This window comes from Erythrolamprus reginae, chromosome Z, assembly GCF_031021105.1.
Source record: "Erythrolamprus reginae isolate rEryReg1 chromosome Z, rEryReg1.hap1, whole genome shotgun sequence".
Classification (NCBI taxonomy): Eukaryota; Metazoa; Chordata; class Lepidosauria; order Squamata; family Dipsadidae; genus Erythrolamprus; species Erythrolamprus reginae.
In genome coordinates this window covers 106,431,713-106,450,890 of record NC_091963.1, presented here as the reverse complement: position 1 = coordinate 106,450,890, position 19,178 = coordinate 106,431,713, and the positions used below count along the sequence as shown (strand labels likewise).

Here is a 19,178-nt window from a genome sequence, read left to right as displayed (position 1 = left end):
AATGGGCAAATGAATGGAATTTATTAAAAGGATATAAATTGACATAATTGATTTGGTTTAATAAAATACATAGATGTAGTTAGAAGAAAGATTGCTTATAATTAAAATATAGGCAATTTGAATGACAGTTAGATTGGGTTTGGATTAAAAAAATTAGATTAATGAACATATATTGTACCATCAAGAGGGAGAAAGAAAAAGGGTTAAGTAGATAAGTTATATTAGGGTTTTTAATTAATAGAAGAATGAATAAGGTGGTGATGCACGTACTACCGCTTAGTTTTAAGAACTTAGAGATATTTTATTAAACATTTGAAGGAACACCAATGGTAGAAGATGATTGGTGTATCTAGATGACAAAACTGGAAAAGAAAGTAGTAAGAGCTAAGCTAAATATACCGAGATTTAAGAGATAATTGAATTGGTATGTGATTTTTTTTCTTTTTTCTTTTCAAAATTGTATGTTTGAATTGTATCAAAGGTATATGATGTTGTAAGCATGTCTTTATGATGTAGAAAAATAAAAAACCTTTTGCAAAAAAAAAAGAAATAAATTGGTTGCAAATGAATGTAACTTTAATACACAACAAGGAAAGGTTGGTATGATAGAATGTTGCTTAAAAAATTCCAAAAAATATATCATAAAATTAGACTCAGGCACATGGTAACCCACTTAACAACAAGCATGACTTAACGATGATAATTCTGGCATAGTTGAGGTCATAAGCCAAGGATTTACCTGTAGTGGAAATAAGAATGATTTGCAAGAATAAAATCCATTAAATGATGCATGAAATTTATTTCTTAAATATGCACAACCAAAGGTCACTATAGGAAAAGAACAATAAATAGTGCTGGTATAAATTAGTTTTAGCTTTACTAATTTTCTTTTCATTTTTATACCGTTCTTTTCCGCACTATATAGAATGCTGTTTGCCCTAAAAGAAAATAGTGTGATATTATACATATATATGATAAAGGCAAAATAGAAGCACAAAGCCTGGAAGGGATTAGAAGCAACTATTTTGCTTACTTGTTCAAAAGTCCATTTAGGGGGGGGGGGGGCATTTGAGAGTATTCAGTGGCATTAAAAACAAATCTTATCAATTATGACTCATAGGTTATACAGTCCTTCCCTCTCATACTCCTGATTTGTCAGAGTGCCATTAGGAATCATTATCCAAACATTTTTTCCAAGGAACAGTAGATAGCTATAACTAACTGTAGAAATGGAGCTAATTTTAGCAATATAATACCTTTTGTGCTGAAATGTTTGCCTAGCTGCTACTTTAATACTCAAAAGGTATAAAAGTGCTGACCAACAACATTTCTCTTTTTCTTTGCTGCTTTTTGTTATTTCTAATCCCTTTAAATTGTCCAGAGGACTTTCTGTAAATAGGCAGCCTATACAGTGTATAAATAAATAAAAGTTCATTCAGATTTTCCATCTCAGATGCTCAAATATTGAGAGCATAAGAACAAAATGCTGCACCCATTCCTATGCACTTCTAATTTGTATGTTTTGGACAAATATTGGTGTGCAAAACATTTCAAATGCAAAACACTGCATGTTAAGTTTGAAGTCCTCTCTTCTGAGTTGGAAACAGATGTTCCAGTCCTGCCAGAAGTGTTCTGACACTGTTCTGACCATTCCGGATATGTCCCAAGCCTAAAAACATTTCTTCAAGCCCAAACACCTCTTTCAAATTCAAAACAGAATTGTTTCAAGCTCAAAAAACTTCTGGGTCTGCTGAAGACCCCACTTCAAGCTTGAGACAACAGCTTTAAATTTAGTGGCCTACCTATATGGGAAGAAAATAAAAATAGGCTGTTTTTATTAAAACTTAAGCTGACAGCACTGATTGGAAATTAGAGCAGTCAGTCAAGCTCACCTTGATACCAGAGACTGGGTGAAGGTAATTACAGGAAAGAGCTTAGATACTGATCCAAGTTAGATTCTAGAAAGTGAAGAATCTTTAAATGTCAAATCTATACCTCTTAGGAAGAAAGGAGGAGACACAATTAGGCCACAAACCCATTATTCAAGGTTTTTTTTTAATGGCAAGGCTTTATAGTAAAATATTGACACTGTTGAAGCACAAAGTATCTGATAGCCAATTTAGTCTAGTGGTTAAGGCACAGGCGACCTTGAGTTCTAGTGCTGTCTTATCCATAAAAGCCAGCTGGGTGACTTCAACCCAACTCACTTCACAGGATTGTTTTTAATTTGGGAAATAAGGAGGAGGGAGTATTAGGTTTGTTTGCCGCCTTGGGTCACTTGTAAAAATAACAAAGGCAGGATACAATAAACAAATGAATAATCTTCCCTTCGCTAATTACAATAATTTCAGGCTCTGTAATTTTTAGGATCATAGTTTGTGGTACTTCTTGTCTCAGAAAAAAATACAAGCAACACCTTAACTGTTTTGTTTTCCAAAATGGATTTGAGAAAGACCTGGGCACGATGCCAAAGCAAGTCAGGGCCTGAGGAAAATGGAATCAGTCTCGGCAGCTAGGGAAAAGCTGAAGTGGGTGAACTTTGCCCCACTGTGCAAATGCTAAGAATGTGAAGTCCAGGCAAGTAGGTGGAGAGAAGGGCTGGGAGCCAGATTCAGACACAGAATTTCTCTGACCTGGGAGCGGGGTGAGTTAATGGCTTGGGGAGGGTGAGAGGACTTATGAATTCCTAAGAAGCCTTTGACCTAAAGCTAGCTGGTCTTACTTCAGGCTTTTCCTCCTAAAATTATGTCCCTAGCTTTTAATTAAAGGTCAACTTACAACTAACCACTTAGTGGCTGTTTGAAGTTACAATAGTTCTGAAAAAGTGATTTATGATCACATAGGACAGTTAAACGGAGTTTAATACATTTTATGTATGGTTTGTTTGGGTTGTATGAGTGTTTTTTAATCAAGGTTTTTTAACTGTTTTGCTGTTTTAATCATTGGATTTGTATTTGTATTCTTGTTGTGAGCCGCTCTGAGTCTTTGGAGAGGGGCAGCATACAAATCTAATTAGTTAATTAGTTAGTTAGTTAGTTAGTTAGTTAGTTAGTTAGTTAGATAGATAGATAGATAGATAGATAGATAGATAGATAGATAGATAGATAGATAGATAGGATAGATTAGATAGATAGATAGATAACAACAATAAAAATAACAACAACAATAATATTAATAATAATATTAATAATAATAATAATTTTGAAAACCTCTGACAAGCAAAGTAAGTGGGGAAGTCAAATTCACTTAGCAACCATGTTCCTAATTTAAAACTGAAGTGATTCACTTAACAACTATGCTGAAAAAAATTGTAAAATGGGGCAAAACCCACGACACAAAGCTGTCTTATTTAGTATCAGGATTCTTTGATTCGATTATGGACGTAAGTTGAAGACTACCTGCTATCACTCACTTGTGCATAAAAATTGAGCCTAGGCACTTGGAGACTTTATCAATGGAAGAACCTATTTTAAACAATAGGTAGCAGTTCTGAAAATGTAGGGTTAATGAGAAAATGAAGTTTCTGCCTCTTTATTTGATTTGAGCTAGATCGAAGAACCGAGCAACCACAATATGCATCCTACATATAACACTGAATACAGTGCTTTGTGTACACATACTGCCTTTGTCTTCCTACATGTCAGGAGCAAGGATTTCCAGAACAAATGACACATATTTCAGGCAGCTGCATTTAAATATTCACACAAGTTAGCCATTATATTTCACACATTCCTCACCTGAAATAGGCGTTGATTGCTTACCTGAACGCCTCTTCTCGTACGGTGAGCGGGTACAGCAGTCACATGGGTTGCTCATGTCCAATCCGGTGGAACTGAGCCTAGTATTAAAAAAGCTTGCCGGATCCGCCCCTTCCCCAGAATTCGCGAATCCATAGACTAGGCTCAGTTGTGACGCTCTGTAGTGTTCAACTCTCATTGTTAGAAGAAGAAAGATATAGAAAGGTAAAGAAGACACATACAAGGGCGGGAAGTGACTGCTGTACCCGCTCACCGTACGAGAAGAGGCGTTCAGGTAAGCAATCAACGCCTATTCTCCGTACTGAAGGAGCGGGTCCAGCAGTCACATGGGACATACCCAATAGATGGTCCCTAGGGTGGGATTAGCTTGCTATCGTGTGAGATAACGGATTGGAGTACCCTTCTGCCGAAGGCAGCGTCCGCTGAAGCGTAAGAATCAATTTTGTAGTGCCTGATGAAGGAATTTGGCGAGGCCCAAGTGGCTGCTTTGCAGACCTCCTCCAACGGGGCTTGAGTCGCCCAAGCGGCCGAGGTGGCTGCGCTCCTGGTGGAATGCGCAGTGATGTTCCTTGGAACTGAGAGGGAGGCCGACTCATAGGCCTTAGATATAGTCCCTCTGATCCAACGGCCTATTACTGTTGAAGACACTTTGGCCCCCATGACTCTGGGATGATAGGCTACAAAAAGTGCTTCTGACCTCCGAAAGGGTCCTGTGCGTTGGATATATATTCTCAGCACTCTGGTGAGATCCAGGGTGTGCCATCTAATTGCCAAGGGATGGTCTCGTTGGAGGCAGAAGGAAGGTAGGACAATATCCTGAGATCTGTGGAACATGGAACTGACCTTGGGTAAGAAGGTGGGGTCCAGTCGCAAGACTACCTTGTCCTGATGGAATTGGCAAAGGTCCTGCCTGATTGAGAGGGCAGCCAGCTCCGAAATGCGTCGGGCAGAGGTAATAGCCACCAGGAAAGCTACCTTAAAGGATAGGTACCTGAGGGACGCCGATTTTAGGGGTTCGTATGGTGCCTGCGTGAGGGAATGGAGATCCCGTGGCAAATCCCAGGATGGATACCTGTGGACCTTGGAAGGTCTGAGGTTGGCTATGCCCTTGAGGAATTCCTGAACTTCAGGGAAGGATCGGAGAGGCTGTCTGCGGGGACCCCCTAGGACAGATGAAATGGCTGCCAGATGACGCCGGAGGGTGCTGGTGGAAAGTCCTTTATGGAAGCCTTGCATAAGGAAGGAAATAATTCTGTGTATGGGGATGCACAGAGGGGAGAAACCTTCCTGTAGGCACCACTGGTGAAACTTGGACCACGTGTGGTCGTAGATTCGATTGGTCGAGCCCCTCCTGGCCTTTAAAATGACCTCCACTGAATCGGGGTCATGACCACGCAGTTCTAAATCTCTCCTGATAACAGCCAGGCGGTGAGGTGGAACCACTCCGGGTCTGGATGGAAAGAGGCCCCCTGCCGCAGCATATCCCCCGAAACGGGGAGTCGCCAAGGGTCCTGGACGGACAGCTGTTGGAGATCCGCGAACCAGGGCCGGCGGGGCCAATGAGGGGCGATTAAGATTACTCGGGCCCTCTCGGTGAGGACCTTGTGAATCACGTCCGGGAGGATTGGAATTGGAGGAAATGCGTAGAGTAGGCCTGGAGGCCATGGACTCCGGAGGGCATTGATTGCTTCCGCTCCCGGGGATGGAAATCTGGAATAGAAGCGAGGGAGTTGGGCGTTCGCATTGGTCGCGAAGAGATCCAGGACTGGTAGGCCGAATCTGAGGGTGATTTGATGGAACAGGTCTTGATGAAGGTTCCACTCTCCTGGGTCTATCGTTGCTCGGGATAGCCAATCCGCCTGGACGTTGAGACTCCCCGAGATGTGATCGGCTAGGAGCGACTGGAGATGTTTTTCCGCCCAAAGGCCCAACTTGAGGGCCTCCCTCATGAGAGCCTTGGATCTCGTGCCCCCCTGTCTGCAGATATGGCTTTTTGTGGCAATGTTGTCGGTGAGAATGAGAACGTGCCGGTTGGGAATGCGAGGAGAGAAATGCTTCAGAGCCAGGGAAACGGCTCTTAACTCTAGCCAATTGATTGGCCTGGAAGCTTCCTCCGGGGACCACGTGCCCTGGGCTATCATCCCCTGGGCGTGGGCGCCCCATCCCGATAGACTGGCATCTGTGGTGATGACAAATTGATCCGGGCACCTGAACGGGGATCCTCTGTCCATGGCCGGAGACTTCCACCACTTGAAGGATCTGCGAACACTCAGTGGGATGACAATGCGTCGATTTGAGTTGCTGTGCCCCGATCTCTGAAAAGGCAACAGTAGCCACTGGAGTTCCCTAGCATGAAGGCGAGCCCAGGGAATGATGCCTATGCAAGACACCATCTTCCCCAAAAGGGAAGATAGAGTAACTATGGATACTGAAGGATTAGATAAAATGTTAGAAATTAACTCCACTATACTGAGTTTTCTCTCGGGAAAGAGAAAAACCTGGGAGGATTTTGAATCAATAATGGATCCCAGGTGAGAAATGGAAGTGGAAGGTTGGAGGTGACTTTTATCAAAGTTGATGGAAAATCCATGGTCCTGGAGGACTGACATGGTGACAGAAAGGTCTGTTTTCACTCTCTCTAGGGAGTTCCCATGAATTAAAATATCATCAAGATAACATAAAATGTGGATGGGAGACGCCCGGATATAGGCCGCCAGGGACCCCAAGAGCTTTGTAAAGACCCGAGGGGCCGAGGAGAGGCCAAATGGCATCGCCCTATACTGGAAATGCCTGCCTTGAAAGGAAAAACGTAAAAATTTTCTGTGGCACTTGGCTATAGGAATGTGAAGGTAGGCCTCAGTGAGGTCTAAGGAGACCATGAAATCTCCCGAGTGAATGGCGGCCAAAATAGAAGACAAGGAGTGCATCTTAAACTTCCTATATTTGATGAATAGGTTTAGTTTCTTTAAATCCAAAATGGCTCTCCAACCTCCGGAGGACTTTGGAACCATAAATAGGATGGAGTAAAAACCTAGGCCCTTCTGACCGGAAGGGACCGGTTGAATGGCTCTGATGGACAATAGATGAGAAATGGCCTCCTCCATACGGTTACAATCTGAGGATGACCTGGGAGAAGGGCAGGAAATAAAACGTTTTGGGGGAGGAGAAATAAATTCTAAAAGAAGGCCTGTTTGAACAGTGTCAATGACCCAAGGGTCCTTGGAGGTGAGACGCCAATTAGAGGCGAAATGAGCTAGGCGACCCCCTATGGGAATGGAGGTAAGATTACCATCTAGGTTTTTTTGAAGCCCTGTTAGAGGAAGCTCCCCTTTGGAAACGAAACCCTCTACCCCTGGAGTTCCTGCCTTGGGAACGAAAGCGGGGGGAATACTGACCTGGAGATCTCTGATAGGAAGCCGCTTGATCTTGCTGGCGCCCTGGGCGACGAAAGGACTGCGTTTTGGTAACCTTTTTCGTGGTTGGACCCAAAACCTTCTTCTTGTCCGTGGTCTCCGTGAGGAGTGGATCCAGAAGATCACCGAAGAGAAGGTCGCGCTTTAAGGGGCCCTGGGATAACTGCCACTTTTGGCGAACTCCCGCTTGCCAAGGGCGAATCCATAGGAGTCTTCTTGCCGTTGTAGAAGCTGCAATAGACTTAGCAGAAAATCTAGTAGATTGCAAGGTGGCATCAGCCACGTACTGGGCAGCTGCAAAGACCTTGTTGAAGTCTTGTTGACCTCTCAAGTCATCGGGAGGAATGTGCTGTTGAAGTTGGCGAAGCCACAGCAGCATGGCTCTGGAGAAGAAGGAGGCCGCTGCAGAACTTTTAATGGCCCAGGAATCAGCGGTGAATCCTCTTTTGAGCATTTGCTCGATGCGCTTGTCCTCTGGGCGGAGGACTTCCTCCGCCTCGCCTGGCACAGCCGCTGCCGAGTGAAGAATCTTGACAGGTTCATCTGGTTTGGGAAAGGATAGAAGCTCTTCATAGGAAGAGGAGAGTTTATACAACTTTCTGTCCTTGGTGGAGGGATTAAGGCCAGAGGCTGGAAAATCCCACTGTTTGAGTAAGGCATCTTTAAACAATTTAGGCATAGGAATTACCTCGTTATCCTCCTGTTCCTCTGTGAAGTAAGGTAGATTCTCCTCCGGGGGATCAGTGGAAGTGGAGGCTTGTTTCTCCTGGGCCGCTAATCCCGTAGAAATTCTAGCTTTGAGGAGGAGAGATTTGAATAGTTGAGAAGGAAAAATAGTAATTGGAGGAGGGACCTTTATTTGGGATTCCTCATCCTCTGATAAGCCCTGAAAAGGGTCTTCATCCTCCTCTACATCCTCATATTCATCCTGGGAGGATTCTGAATCATCCTGAATAGGAGCTCTGACCGCTGGGGAAGAACCCAAGGGGCGGGAGGAACGAGAAGGAGGAAGAGGTAAAGGAAGCTCATTGATGGTAGAGAGTTTGGCATCAATGGCTTTGGACAACACAGCAAAAATAGATTGGAACTCAGGAGGTAAACTGGAAATATCAGCAGAAATGGCAGAAGAATCCCTAAAGGCCTGGGAGGATCCTGGCTGGGGGGAATCTTCAATAATATCTGGTTCCTCTGGACCTATGCCCCATAGGTTAGGTTGGGGTCTGTCTAGGTTTGGCTCATCCAGAGATAACACAGGGACCCCAGAAGGAGGCAGACTAGAGGCCTCTGGTGGGTCTTGACTACTGATTACTTGGGCCTGCACTTTCAAACGTTTTGCTGATTTGTCATGAATTTTTTGTAGGGCTAGGTCCCTTCTCTTCTCGGCCCTGGTGACCTTGGTCGAGGGGCGGGCCCCTGGAGAAGAGGAGGAAGAGGCCTGGGGGATACTAGTAATCTCATCGCCTGTAGGCCTGGCCTCTCTGGGACCTTTAGTTGTGCCTCTCTTGGGAAAAGTAGCCATAGTCTGACAATTAACAGAAGACAAGGCTGAGCCAATAACTGAATTATAAGGAGAAGATTTCAAGGACTTCCCAAGAGGAATGGATCCTGCTTCGAGGCCTCGAAGCTGCTGAAACGTGAGGACAATCTGGGCAAACCCAGAGTTCGTGCCCCCAAATCCAGCGGGGCCAGCCTCCCTAAACTTTGTAATTAAGTAAACCAAGGCACTCTGGTTGGAGGCTTAGCCGGTGGAGAATTTAGCCTGGGACCCCCAAGGCCCGCTCCCGGATCCACGCGGTGGACTGAGGCCTACGCGGCTGGCAGAAGGCCAACACGAGAGGCCTAGATTTTAAAAAAGGGCGCGAAGGCCTTCGCGCCGAAAAAATCGCTCCGTAGAATTTCTTAAGGGAAAAGCGATCGACTAAGTCCAGGAGACTAGAAGGCGTCTCACTCCGCAGGAGGTATTTTATAAGCCCTTAAATATTTGTATACAATAAATAATCAATAATTCAATGGATAAATACTTGCACCAGGACCTCCAGGCCAAGGGATTGGAAGAATCCACAAGCGGCCGCAGGAATCGTAACCGGCAAAACCGCCGGGGGGAAACGAAACCGCAACTTCTCCCAAGGAAAAAAGCCGAGCCGCTTCTTTTCTTTTTTTCTTTTAAACGGCTGGCGCAATTAGTGCAAGTAAATAAATAAAGACAATAAATCTTACTACTTTTTGAAGGAAAGATCGAAGGGAAGGTGTTAGAATGTTGAACGAGCTATCACAATACAACCGCAGGATATGCGAACTGAGCGAATTCTGGGGAAGGGGCGGATCCGGCAAGCTTTTTTAATACTAGGCTCAGTTCCACCGGATTGGACATGAGCAACCCATGTGACTGCTGGACCCGCTCCTTCAGTACGGAGAATTGTGCTGAAGCCTGATCTTCTTGGAATCCAGCCCCAGAACCTATATGAATAGTTACTGTAAGCTTGAAACTTTCCCCATAAAGTCCAGTTAACTCAGCATTTTATAAGCATGAAGATCCTAAGAAAAGATAGGCTGCTACTCCATATGAAACCATTGAAATGAATTCAAGCTATTAACACAAACTTCAAACCAAAGATAGTACACATTGAGGGAGGATATCAGGCTCCTTGCTATTTTTTTTAAAAAAAGAAGATACAGAATGATTTTCTCTTTTTTCAGGGAATATGCACAAGATAAAATCTGGAAAACATGCAATATTTGTTAATTGTTAATCCTTTGTGCATGTAGGCAAATACACTCATTTACCCACCCCTCTTTACTCAGATAAAGGAGCATCATGACCTGGAAAACAGAATACTCTTTTTTTGACATTTGGGGTCGATAGCCTGCCTTGTGCAATTTTATATTATTATTTTTTTTAAAAAAGTTAATCATTCTTTATTCTTAGTCTGTAACTTACTTTATCACATACTTTCAAATTGATACAGACAGTCCTCGGCTTACGATCTTCTGTTTAATGACCATCTAAAATTACAGCAGACTTGGAAAAGGTCTTCTGTGGTCCATAAAGCACTTTCAAACATCATAAAATAACCTGCGCAACTCCAGTCAGATGACTGCGATCTGGATGCTTGGCAACCTGTGGTGATCTTGCAGAGTCCCCGCAATCATGTGATCACCATTTGTAATGTCCTCTGACAGCTTCCCCAAAACATCAATGTGGGGGCCAGCAGGGCAAGTTGCAATTTGATGCTGCCCCTAACAAGAGGATTCCCCCTCATTTCTGGAGGCTGGCTGAAAAAGCTTCCTGCTGAGGAGAGCTGGAGAAATGATCCCCAGATCCTAAAGTTCTGACTTCATTCCGCCCCGAGTCTGCGGAGAGGGGCGGCATACAAATCCAATAAATTTTTTTAAAAAAATTATAGCGGGTTGTTTTAGTGCTTGTTAGAAACTCTTAGTCTTTGAATCTGTGGCAACACTTGGCTGAATTATATTTTTATTTAAAAGTTCTTCTCCCCAACCTCCCTCTCTCTCTCTCTCTCTCTCTCACACACACACACACACACACACACACACACACACAAACACACACACACTCCATTCTCACTTCTATCAATGACATGTGTCTTTCTCAATCTCGGGGCCTCCATCTGTGGCCTGGGAGTTTGAGGGTCAGCACAATGTCTTAGATGTTTCTAACACTGGTCTTTGGGGGCAGAGAGCTCTGATATTGTTCCTAGACCTAGAGTCTAGGAGGAGCAACACTCTCTCCACTTAGGAGTCCTGAGTCATAATCTCAATTTCAATCCCTCCCTCCCCTCTCTCTCTTCTGACAAAGCTGATAATGTTCACTGTTTCTTTAATGTCAGAAATTAAACTAATGACTATTCCTATGAATGCTTATCTATGTCAGAAATCTATATATATATATGCCTGCAATGATTTTATATTACAGTTTAAAAGATAGTACCCTAGTATATTAGTCCTAATATATTTCCTTTCGGCCTCAGCGGCTAACTGCTGGCAGGCTACACTTATGATCTTATGCTATCCACAGAACACATGCATTGAAGTGAAATATATGGGCTCCTGACTGGTTTCTGTGGGACATAGGCACTATGACTTCCTCTATCCTAGTCACTTTTTGTAAACTTACTATATCCAAAGGAAGAACCCCATGACAAATGACGCTGGGAGGGAGCAATCAATATAGATACACACTTCATCTCTCCAGTCCCTACTCAATACCACCCACTCCTAAGCACGCCTCTTTGGCCTCAGTGTTATGTCAAGAGGTTTGTTTATTCCTTTTAAACCTTTGTTTCCTGTTATTCAAGCTATTTATAAAAAAAGGGCCCTCTTGCCTGGAAAGGGAGGAGACAATGACAAATAAGAGAGAAATATTTCTAAAAGGGGAGGCAGAAAGATGATGCTCAAAACTGTCTTCCAAGGCTATCTTCTGGACATCCCTTTTAATAAAACCCATCTCTGGGATAAGCACAAAAGATAGCTAAGGCTTATTAAAAAGAAAATGGGACAGGAAGGGGGAGAGAAAGAGAGAGAGGGGAAAAAAGAATTTGAAGAAAAATATAATTCAGCCAAATGCTGCCATGGACAGAGACTAAAAAGTTTCTAACTAGCACAAAAACAAATTCTAAAATGAAGAAAGCTTCTACAGTGATAGCTCGTCTTACGAACCCCTCATCATACAAACTTTTCGAGATACAAACCCGGGGTTTAAGATTTTTTTGCCTCTTCTTCCAAACTATTTTCACCTTACAAACCCAAGCTGCCGCCACTGGGATGCCCTGCCTCCGGACTTCTGTTGCCAGCGAAGCGCCCGTTTTTGCGCTGCTATGATTCCCCTGAGGCTCTCCTCCATGGGAAACACCACCTCTGGACTTGTGTTTTTGCAATGCTGCAGGGGAATCCCAGCAGCGCAAAAACAGGGGCATCGCTAGTAACGGAAGTCCGGAGGTGGGGCTTCCCAGCAAGGGGAGCCTCAGCGAAATCACAGCATCACAAAAACACGGAAGTCCAGAGGTGGGGTTTCGAGGACTTCAATGTTTTTGCGATGCTGCAATTTCGCTGAGACTCCCCTTGCTGGGAAACCCCACCTCCGAACTTCCGTTGCCAGCGAAGCACCCGTTTTGGTGCTGCTGGGATTCCCCTGCTGGGATTCCCCTGCAGCATCACAAAAACACGGAAGTCCGAAGGTGGGGTTTCCCAAGGAGGGGAGCCTCAGGGGAATCCCAGCAGCGCAAAAACAGGCGCTTCGGCTGGCAAAAGGGATGAGTTTTGGGCTTGCATGCATTAATCGCTTTTCCAATGATTCCTATGTGAAACATTGTTTCGTCTTACAAACCTTTCACCTTACAAACCTCGTCCCGGAACCAATTAAGTTCGTAAGACGAGGTATCACTGTATTACCAAGATTTCTAGAAACAAGTCCTTTTAACTAGTATCAATCAGTACAAGCATGCAGGTATTTATCATTTAAATAGCCAATTTCCAATTTTCCAATCTACTCCAATATAATCAATAGGCATAACTTAAAACGCGTACACACATTGAAAGACATGTGCATGCGTCACATGTGCTGCTTTCCTCCTTCCATGTGTGTGATGAATACCTCAAGCAATACAATAGGAAAATACAGTCGTTTATTAGGTCAAATCTGACATGAGCCAAAGCTATTTCAACCATCCTTTCAGGATCCTACAAAAGAATGTCCTTGCAGATCATAATGATTTCTTTTATTTGTTCATGATTACTTTTAATATAAATTTCCTATCTCTGAAGGATAGAATACGTGACTCATGCTTTTAATCATTATATTATAAAAGTCCTCAGTTCCCAAATACTGTAATATATTTTATAAAGGTCAAAGCGTTCTGGATAAAAGTCTAGTATTCCATTCATCACCCATTATCTATCTATCTATCTATCTATCTATCTATCTATCTATCTATCTATCTATCTATCTATCTATCTACCTACCTACCTACCTACCTACCTACCTACCTACCTACCTACATAACTAATATGACCTTCTTCAGATTTCCTCACCGGGTGGACATCTACAGAGAAGAGAGCTTTGTCTGTGATGAGACCCTATTTATGGAATTTCCTCCACAGAGAGGCTTCACCAGCACCTACATTAGCATCATTTTGGTAATAGCTCAAAACTTTATTTTCCCAAGCCTTTTAGTTATATTTTAATTTTGACTGCTTTGCAGCAGCCTAGTTTATATGGTGCTTTTATTTTGCCTTTTATTTGATTTTATCATATGCATTTAATCATTTTAGTATAGTATTTTAGTATATTTTACTGCAAACCATTCAGAGAGCTTCAGTTACTGAGAAGTTTAAATCAGTGATGAAATTTAAAAAATTTCCCTACTGATTCTGTGTGTGTCGCTTATTTTGTGGGTGTGGCTTGGTGGGTGTGGCTTCAGGTGGGCATGGCTTGGTGATCAGGTGACTGGGCGGCCATGACCAACTTATAAAATGTGTGGCCAGCTAGCTGTCTCTACCGGTTCCTCAAAGCCTGGGCACCACTACCAGTATGCCCAAACCAGTCCAAACTGGTAGCATTTTACCCGTGGTTTAAACATTTTAGTAAATAGTTGTTTAGAAATGAATTCATTATCAAATAGGAATGATTAAAGATTACTTAGTATACCCATTTACTCTAGTTCAATTCCTCTCTTCATAAATTAGGGTTCATGCACACAAATTTCCTATGAAGGGAGACGAGCACAACCATGTCTGAACTATCTTCAGTGTTAAAGAACCAGAGGAAAAAGTAGAGGAATTGTGTGGTCTTTAAAGCACGAGTATCCAATTTTGGCAACTTTAAGACTGGTAGACTTCAACTCCCAGAATTCCCCAGCCTGCCAACCATGTAAAGCATGGCTGTGGAATTCTGGGAATTGATGGCACAAGTCTTAAAGTTGCGAAGGTTGAATACCCTTGCTTTAGAGAGTAAGAAAACATTCCTCAATAGCTACCCCAGGTCATATTTTGTCATAGTATAAGAACCCTCTGCACAGATCCTGTTCTAAGTCTCTCCAGCCCTCACCTTCAGGCAAAATGTCTGAACCAAATCCTTTTGGATACTATACTCATCCTGTAAAGTCTATTTCAAGACACCGGAATTTTGGCCTGCAATAACCTTATGTTGAGTATATCCTAAATATCCTTAAACTGCATATATAAACCAACATTTTTATTACAATAACCTACCTCCCAAAAAAAGACAGAACTTCCCAGCTTCAAAAGATGTTTACTATTTGGTTTACTTCAATTTTATGAAGTGGAAAGCTCCAATTCTTGCAGAAACATGAAACCTCATACTTCGTTGTTTCAAAAAAGGGTATGGTACTTTTAACTGAAGAGATCATCTTTAAAAGACATGGCCATGTATTATCAAACCAGAATTTAGGTATGATTCCCAATTCTTAAGAAATGCATTATAGCAAAAAGCATTTTACATAGCTTCTTGTTCTGTCATAATTATTTGCTGGAAGAATAACTTTCATTTACATATTGTAGTTGTCATCTATTTACAGGCTTCAGAGTCCTATCTGTTGCCTTGTTTTCAAATGTATTTCGCTGCTAAATAAATGCAGAATTTGAAAGGTATCAATAAAATAAAATATATAATAAAACTTCTATATAATTATCACAAGGGGGAACTATTTTATAAAGTATGCTACTGTGCAACTTTGCATTTTTCTGTTACTAATAAATGGGGGGAAATTGAGATAAACCAATAGGGTAATATATCGAGGTCTGAAACTTGTTCAGCTCTTGTATATAATTCCTTTTTTTGCCACACAATGATTTTCCTATATTTTCCTCAGATGCATTACTAGATATATTAAGAGATGCAGCTTATGGCAAAACAAGAGATCTTTTAAGAAGGATAGAGTTCGCCCTAACCTCCTTCCCAAAAGCTACGTCATTCTTTGTTCTAAAGAGGAACCAAGCATGAGAAACAAGTATTTGCCCAAAGTTGCTCAAGAAGAGAGTGACAGAGCAAGAATCAAAATGAAGTCACCAAGTCTTCTAACTACAGTTTATTCTCTTCTGTAACAAATGGGGCAATCACATATAGATATGAACACAAATTGGTTTTGACATAACATTCAAGATTAACTTTGTTTGTCAGATATGAATTCAGCAATTCTTAGCCTAACTTGACCCACAGTGTTATGAGTTTGCACCATTTTTTAAATATCTTGTAGAAAAAGTGAGATAAAAAGAATAATAGATATGATTTCAGGATGGGAGTGGGGTAAGAAAAATAAGATATTTAGCAATAGTGCTTGTTCTGTCATGCATACCAATTACTGTATATCTGTGAGAAAAGTTGAATGTCAACACCAAGTATCCAATTTATAAAAAACAACAGAATTCAAAACACATTTTGAAGCTGAAGAAATTCCTAAACCTGATAAAAAAGCTTCAAAAGGCATGTGTCCAGTCACCTAACCAATGATTTGATCAACAAATGGCCAAATCAATATTTATTAAATTAGGGAATGGTGAAATAATACCCCAGAATATTATAGAATTTAATTAAACATTATACATTTTATACCGGTATGTTTAAAAATTTTAAAAGACAGCATTTCAAATGTAGCAGTCAGGAAGTATATCAAGCTTTAAAAAAACATGCACACTTATAAGAGACAACACTGCGAAGACTATTTTTGGAGTTCCTAGATGAGGAAGACAATACAGCTCATGATCTCAAAAGTGTAGGGAAACCAAAAACAGCTTGTATAGATCACAATCCCCTTCACAAATTGTCACCTGAATTGTAAAAGAACAGAGCATTTATGAAATCCATTAGTCAATGATCATTTTTGCTTTATTAAACAAAAAAGGAGGTGCTTGTACTGAATAGTGTGATGGTGTTTTCAGATCTGCTTTAAACATGGTAAGAGCCTCTTCATCCTAAATGTGCATCATCCCACATTCACCCCTACTAACCACTTAGCTCCTGAATTTGGTTACTTACTAGCTGGCGAAGGTGTACTGTACCCACTGACAGGCAGCTGGTGTTGCATTCCAGGCAGGGTTCCCGGGGGCGAGAGGCTTCCAATCATATGAGGAAAGAAGAAATAGTGAGGAACTGGATAGCTGCTCAGATGTCCACTCCCTGGTGTAGAACAGGAGCTACTGTTGCTTGCCATGGCTGGCACAATCCACAGGCCTGATCCTTGGTAAAAAAAGATTCACATAAGGGCTGAATGCAGAGGAGCAGTCAGAACCACCAAAACCTGATGCAAAAATCAGTGTAATTTCCCCTTGCCTTGGGGCTCAGGCCAAAGTTAAGCAGGAGAAATATGTTTAGTCCAGTTGGGTCCTCAAGATTTCAAAAAGTCTTTCGGAAATCTTTGGGAACGGATCGTCTGAAAGAAGCATGTAGAAGAAGCTGCAAGGTCCTTGGCACAAGATGGTGATAGAACTATAGAAAGAAAAAGGTAAGAGAAAGATGCAAATCAGAGTGTATTCAAATGATAAGCAGTCATAAAAAATGATGTTTTTCTCAAACAAGGTTGTAACCAGAACCTATGCGTACGTACATACATACGTACGTACATACATACATACAAATATATATGAATATGTGTAGGTCCTAATGTGTTCGGGTCTTTTACCGCGCAAGATTGATAGAATCTTGGAGACATTTCGACAAGGTTGAAGTTTCAACAAGGTTAGAATCACCAAGATTCTATTCTACACGGGAAAAGACTCAAATACGCCAATACCTACATACCTATAGACCTATACCTGTGAAAATCTATGAAAACAATAATGAATATGTATATGTATTATATATATATAGTATGTATGTATAAGCACATGTCAACATAATTTTTATAATGTTGAAAAACATTTCTGTTTATATGATACCTCAAATCACATTTTCTCTTGTAATCTATATAGATTTATTTGGCATATACAGTGTTCCCTCGATTTTCGTGGGGGATGCGTTCTGAGACCGCCCGCGAAAGTCGAATTTCCGCGGAGTAGAGATGCGGAAGTAAATACACCATTTTTGGCTATGGACAGTATCACAAGCCATCCCTTAACACTTTAACCCCCCTAAATTACCATTTCCCATTCCCTTAACAACCATTTACTCACCATTATTACTGGTACTCACCATTGAATAAGACACTTGGTGATCCTGATATTTATAAACATAATTATTTATTAACAATAATTATTCTTTTTGTTATTGATTTGCAAAAATTATTAGTTTGGCGATGACGTATGATGTCATTGGGCAGGAAAAACTGTGGTATAGAAAAAAACCCGCGAAGTATTTTTTTAATTAATATTTTTTGAAAAACCGTGGTATAGGCTATTCGTGAAGTTTGAACCTGTGAAAATCGAGGGAACACTGTACATGTAAATATATATATTTCATTTATTTATTTTTATAAAGGCTATACACCAGTAGATAAAGATGTCTTTGGCTAATATTCCATATTGTTCCTGTTGGACAATTTAAAGAAGTGAGAGACAGTTTATTTTCTGCTATTGTACAAAATAAATAAAAAAACCTAAAATTCCATCATCCTGACAACAACTTACATCCCAGCGCTCTTTTTCCCCCAGTATGCTAAAGTTTGGCCCTTTTTATTTTTTAGGCCCTCGGTGCTTTTATTACATTTAATCCACATAGAATAAAGATAATTCCTTAACAGATATTGCTAAAAATATATAAAAGGAATTAAAGAGACTATAAAAGAAAGTTGCTTCATCTTTTTACAGCCATAACAAAATATAACCACACTAAAATATTTAGCAAAGAGAAAAGCCAAGAAAACTTTAAGTTGAGCAAACTCCACCTTACTTATTATGATATTTAATTTAATGCTGCTGGCAAACATACCTACAGAAGCTATGACAGGAGCACAACTGTCACACAGAGTTATCAGGAGAAGAGGATACACACTCTGCAACTTTCTGACCTCAGTCAGCAATTGGGATTAAAGTCATGGAGGAGGATCCATCAGAATTTGAGGGGAATTTCACATCATGGTTAACTCCTGCTGCCAAATCATATTTGGTTCCTACATTCCACTGCATATAATTTCCTACATACCACTGGGTATAATTTCTTGGGCTTTCTTGCCAGTCAGCACTGCTATCAACACCATGCCTCACCCCTTTTTCTCTCCTTCACCCTCCACCCCCACCCCCACTTAATTACCACAAGAGACCATTTATCGCTCTCCCTTGACAGGAGGTGACAGGTAGCCCAACCCCTCCAGACAAATGAGTTGGAGGTCGGAAGGTTTAGCTACCTGCTGCCCTTGCCTTACCATAAATCATGAGAGGGGGAACAGAATGGCGCACAGGACACTAAAGGAAATGCTGATTAATGAAAAACAAAATAAAAGGCCCCTCTGCTTTCCCCTTCCTGAAAGAAACAGATGAAGGAAAGTAATTCCAATAGAGGTTTGAATCGAAATTGGAAGCCCGAAAGGGAAATGGGGGAGGGAAGGTGTAGCCTTACTAACTGTAGTCTACCACTTCCATACAAAAAAAAAAATGCTCCACTTCCCTTATCTCATGCCCAAGGGAGGAAATATAAAATTGGCTTTCATCAGCATGGAGAAGCACAGCACACATTATTGGGAAGTTGTCCTCAGATCCTGTCGACATGGATCTTTTCTGAGTCTCTTGTGCATTTCACTGGGGTTTATCAAGGAAAAATGCCAGGCCCATCTACTTTGCTGCTTCACATCACCAAGTCCACTTCTCTATTCCCATTCATGTATTTATGCAATATCCTAAACCATGCAGACGTTTATTTGGTCTTAGAAACATAGAAACATAGAAGACTGACAGCAGAAAAAGACCTCATGGTCCATCTAGTCTGCCCTTGTACTATTTCCTGTATTTTATCTTACAATGGATATATGTTTATCTCAGGCATGTTTAAATTCAGTTACTGTGGATTTACCAACCACGTCTGCTGGAAGTTTGTTCCAAGGAT

General features: G+C 41.4%; 1 protein-coding gene across 3 annotated transcripts in view; it reads right to left on the bottom strand.

The window, feature by feature from the left end:
- The window catches only part of RARA (retinoic acid receptor alpha), a 278,000-nt gene that overhangs the window by 158,474 nt on the left and 100,348 nt on the right, over positions 1–19,178 (bottom strand). For all 3 annotated transcript variants that reach the window (XM_070729251.1, XM_070729250.1, XM_070729253.1), the window contains exon 2: positions 16,182–16,631. In XM_070729251.1, the coding sequence (XP_070585352.1) occupies positions 16,182–16,356 (175 nt within the window). In that variant the 5' untranslated portion in view covers positions 16,357–16,631. The remainder of the gene's footprint in view (positions 1–16,181; positions 16,632–19,178) is intronic.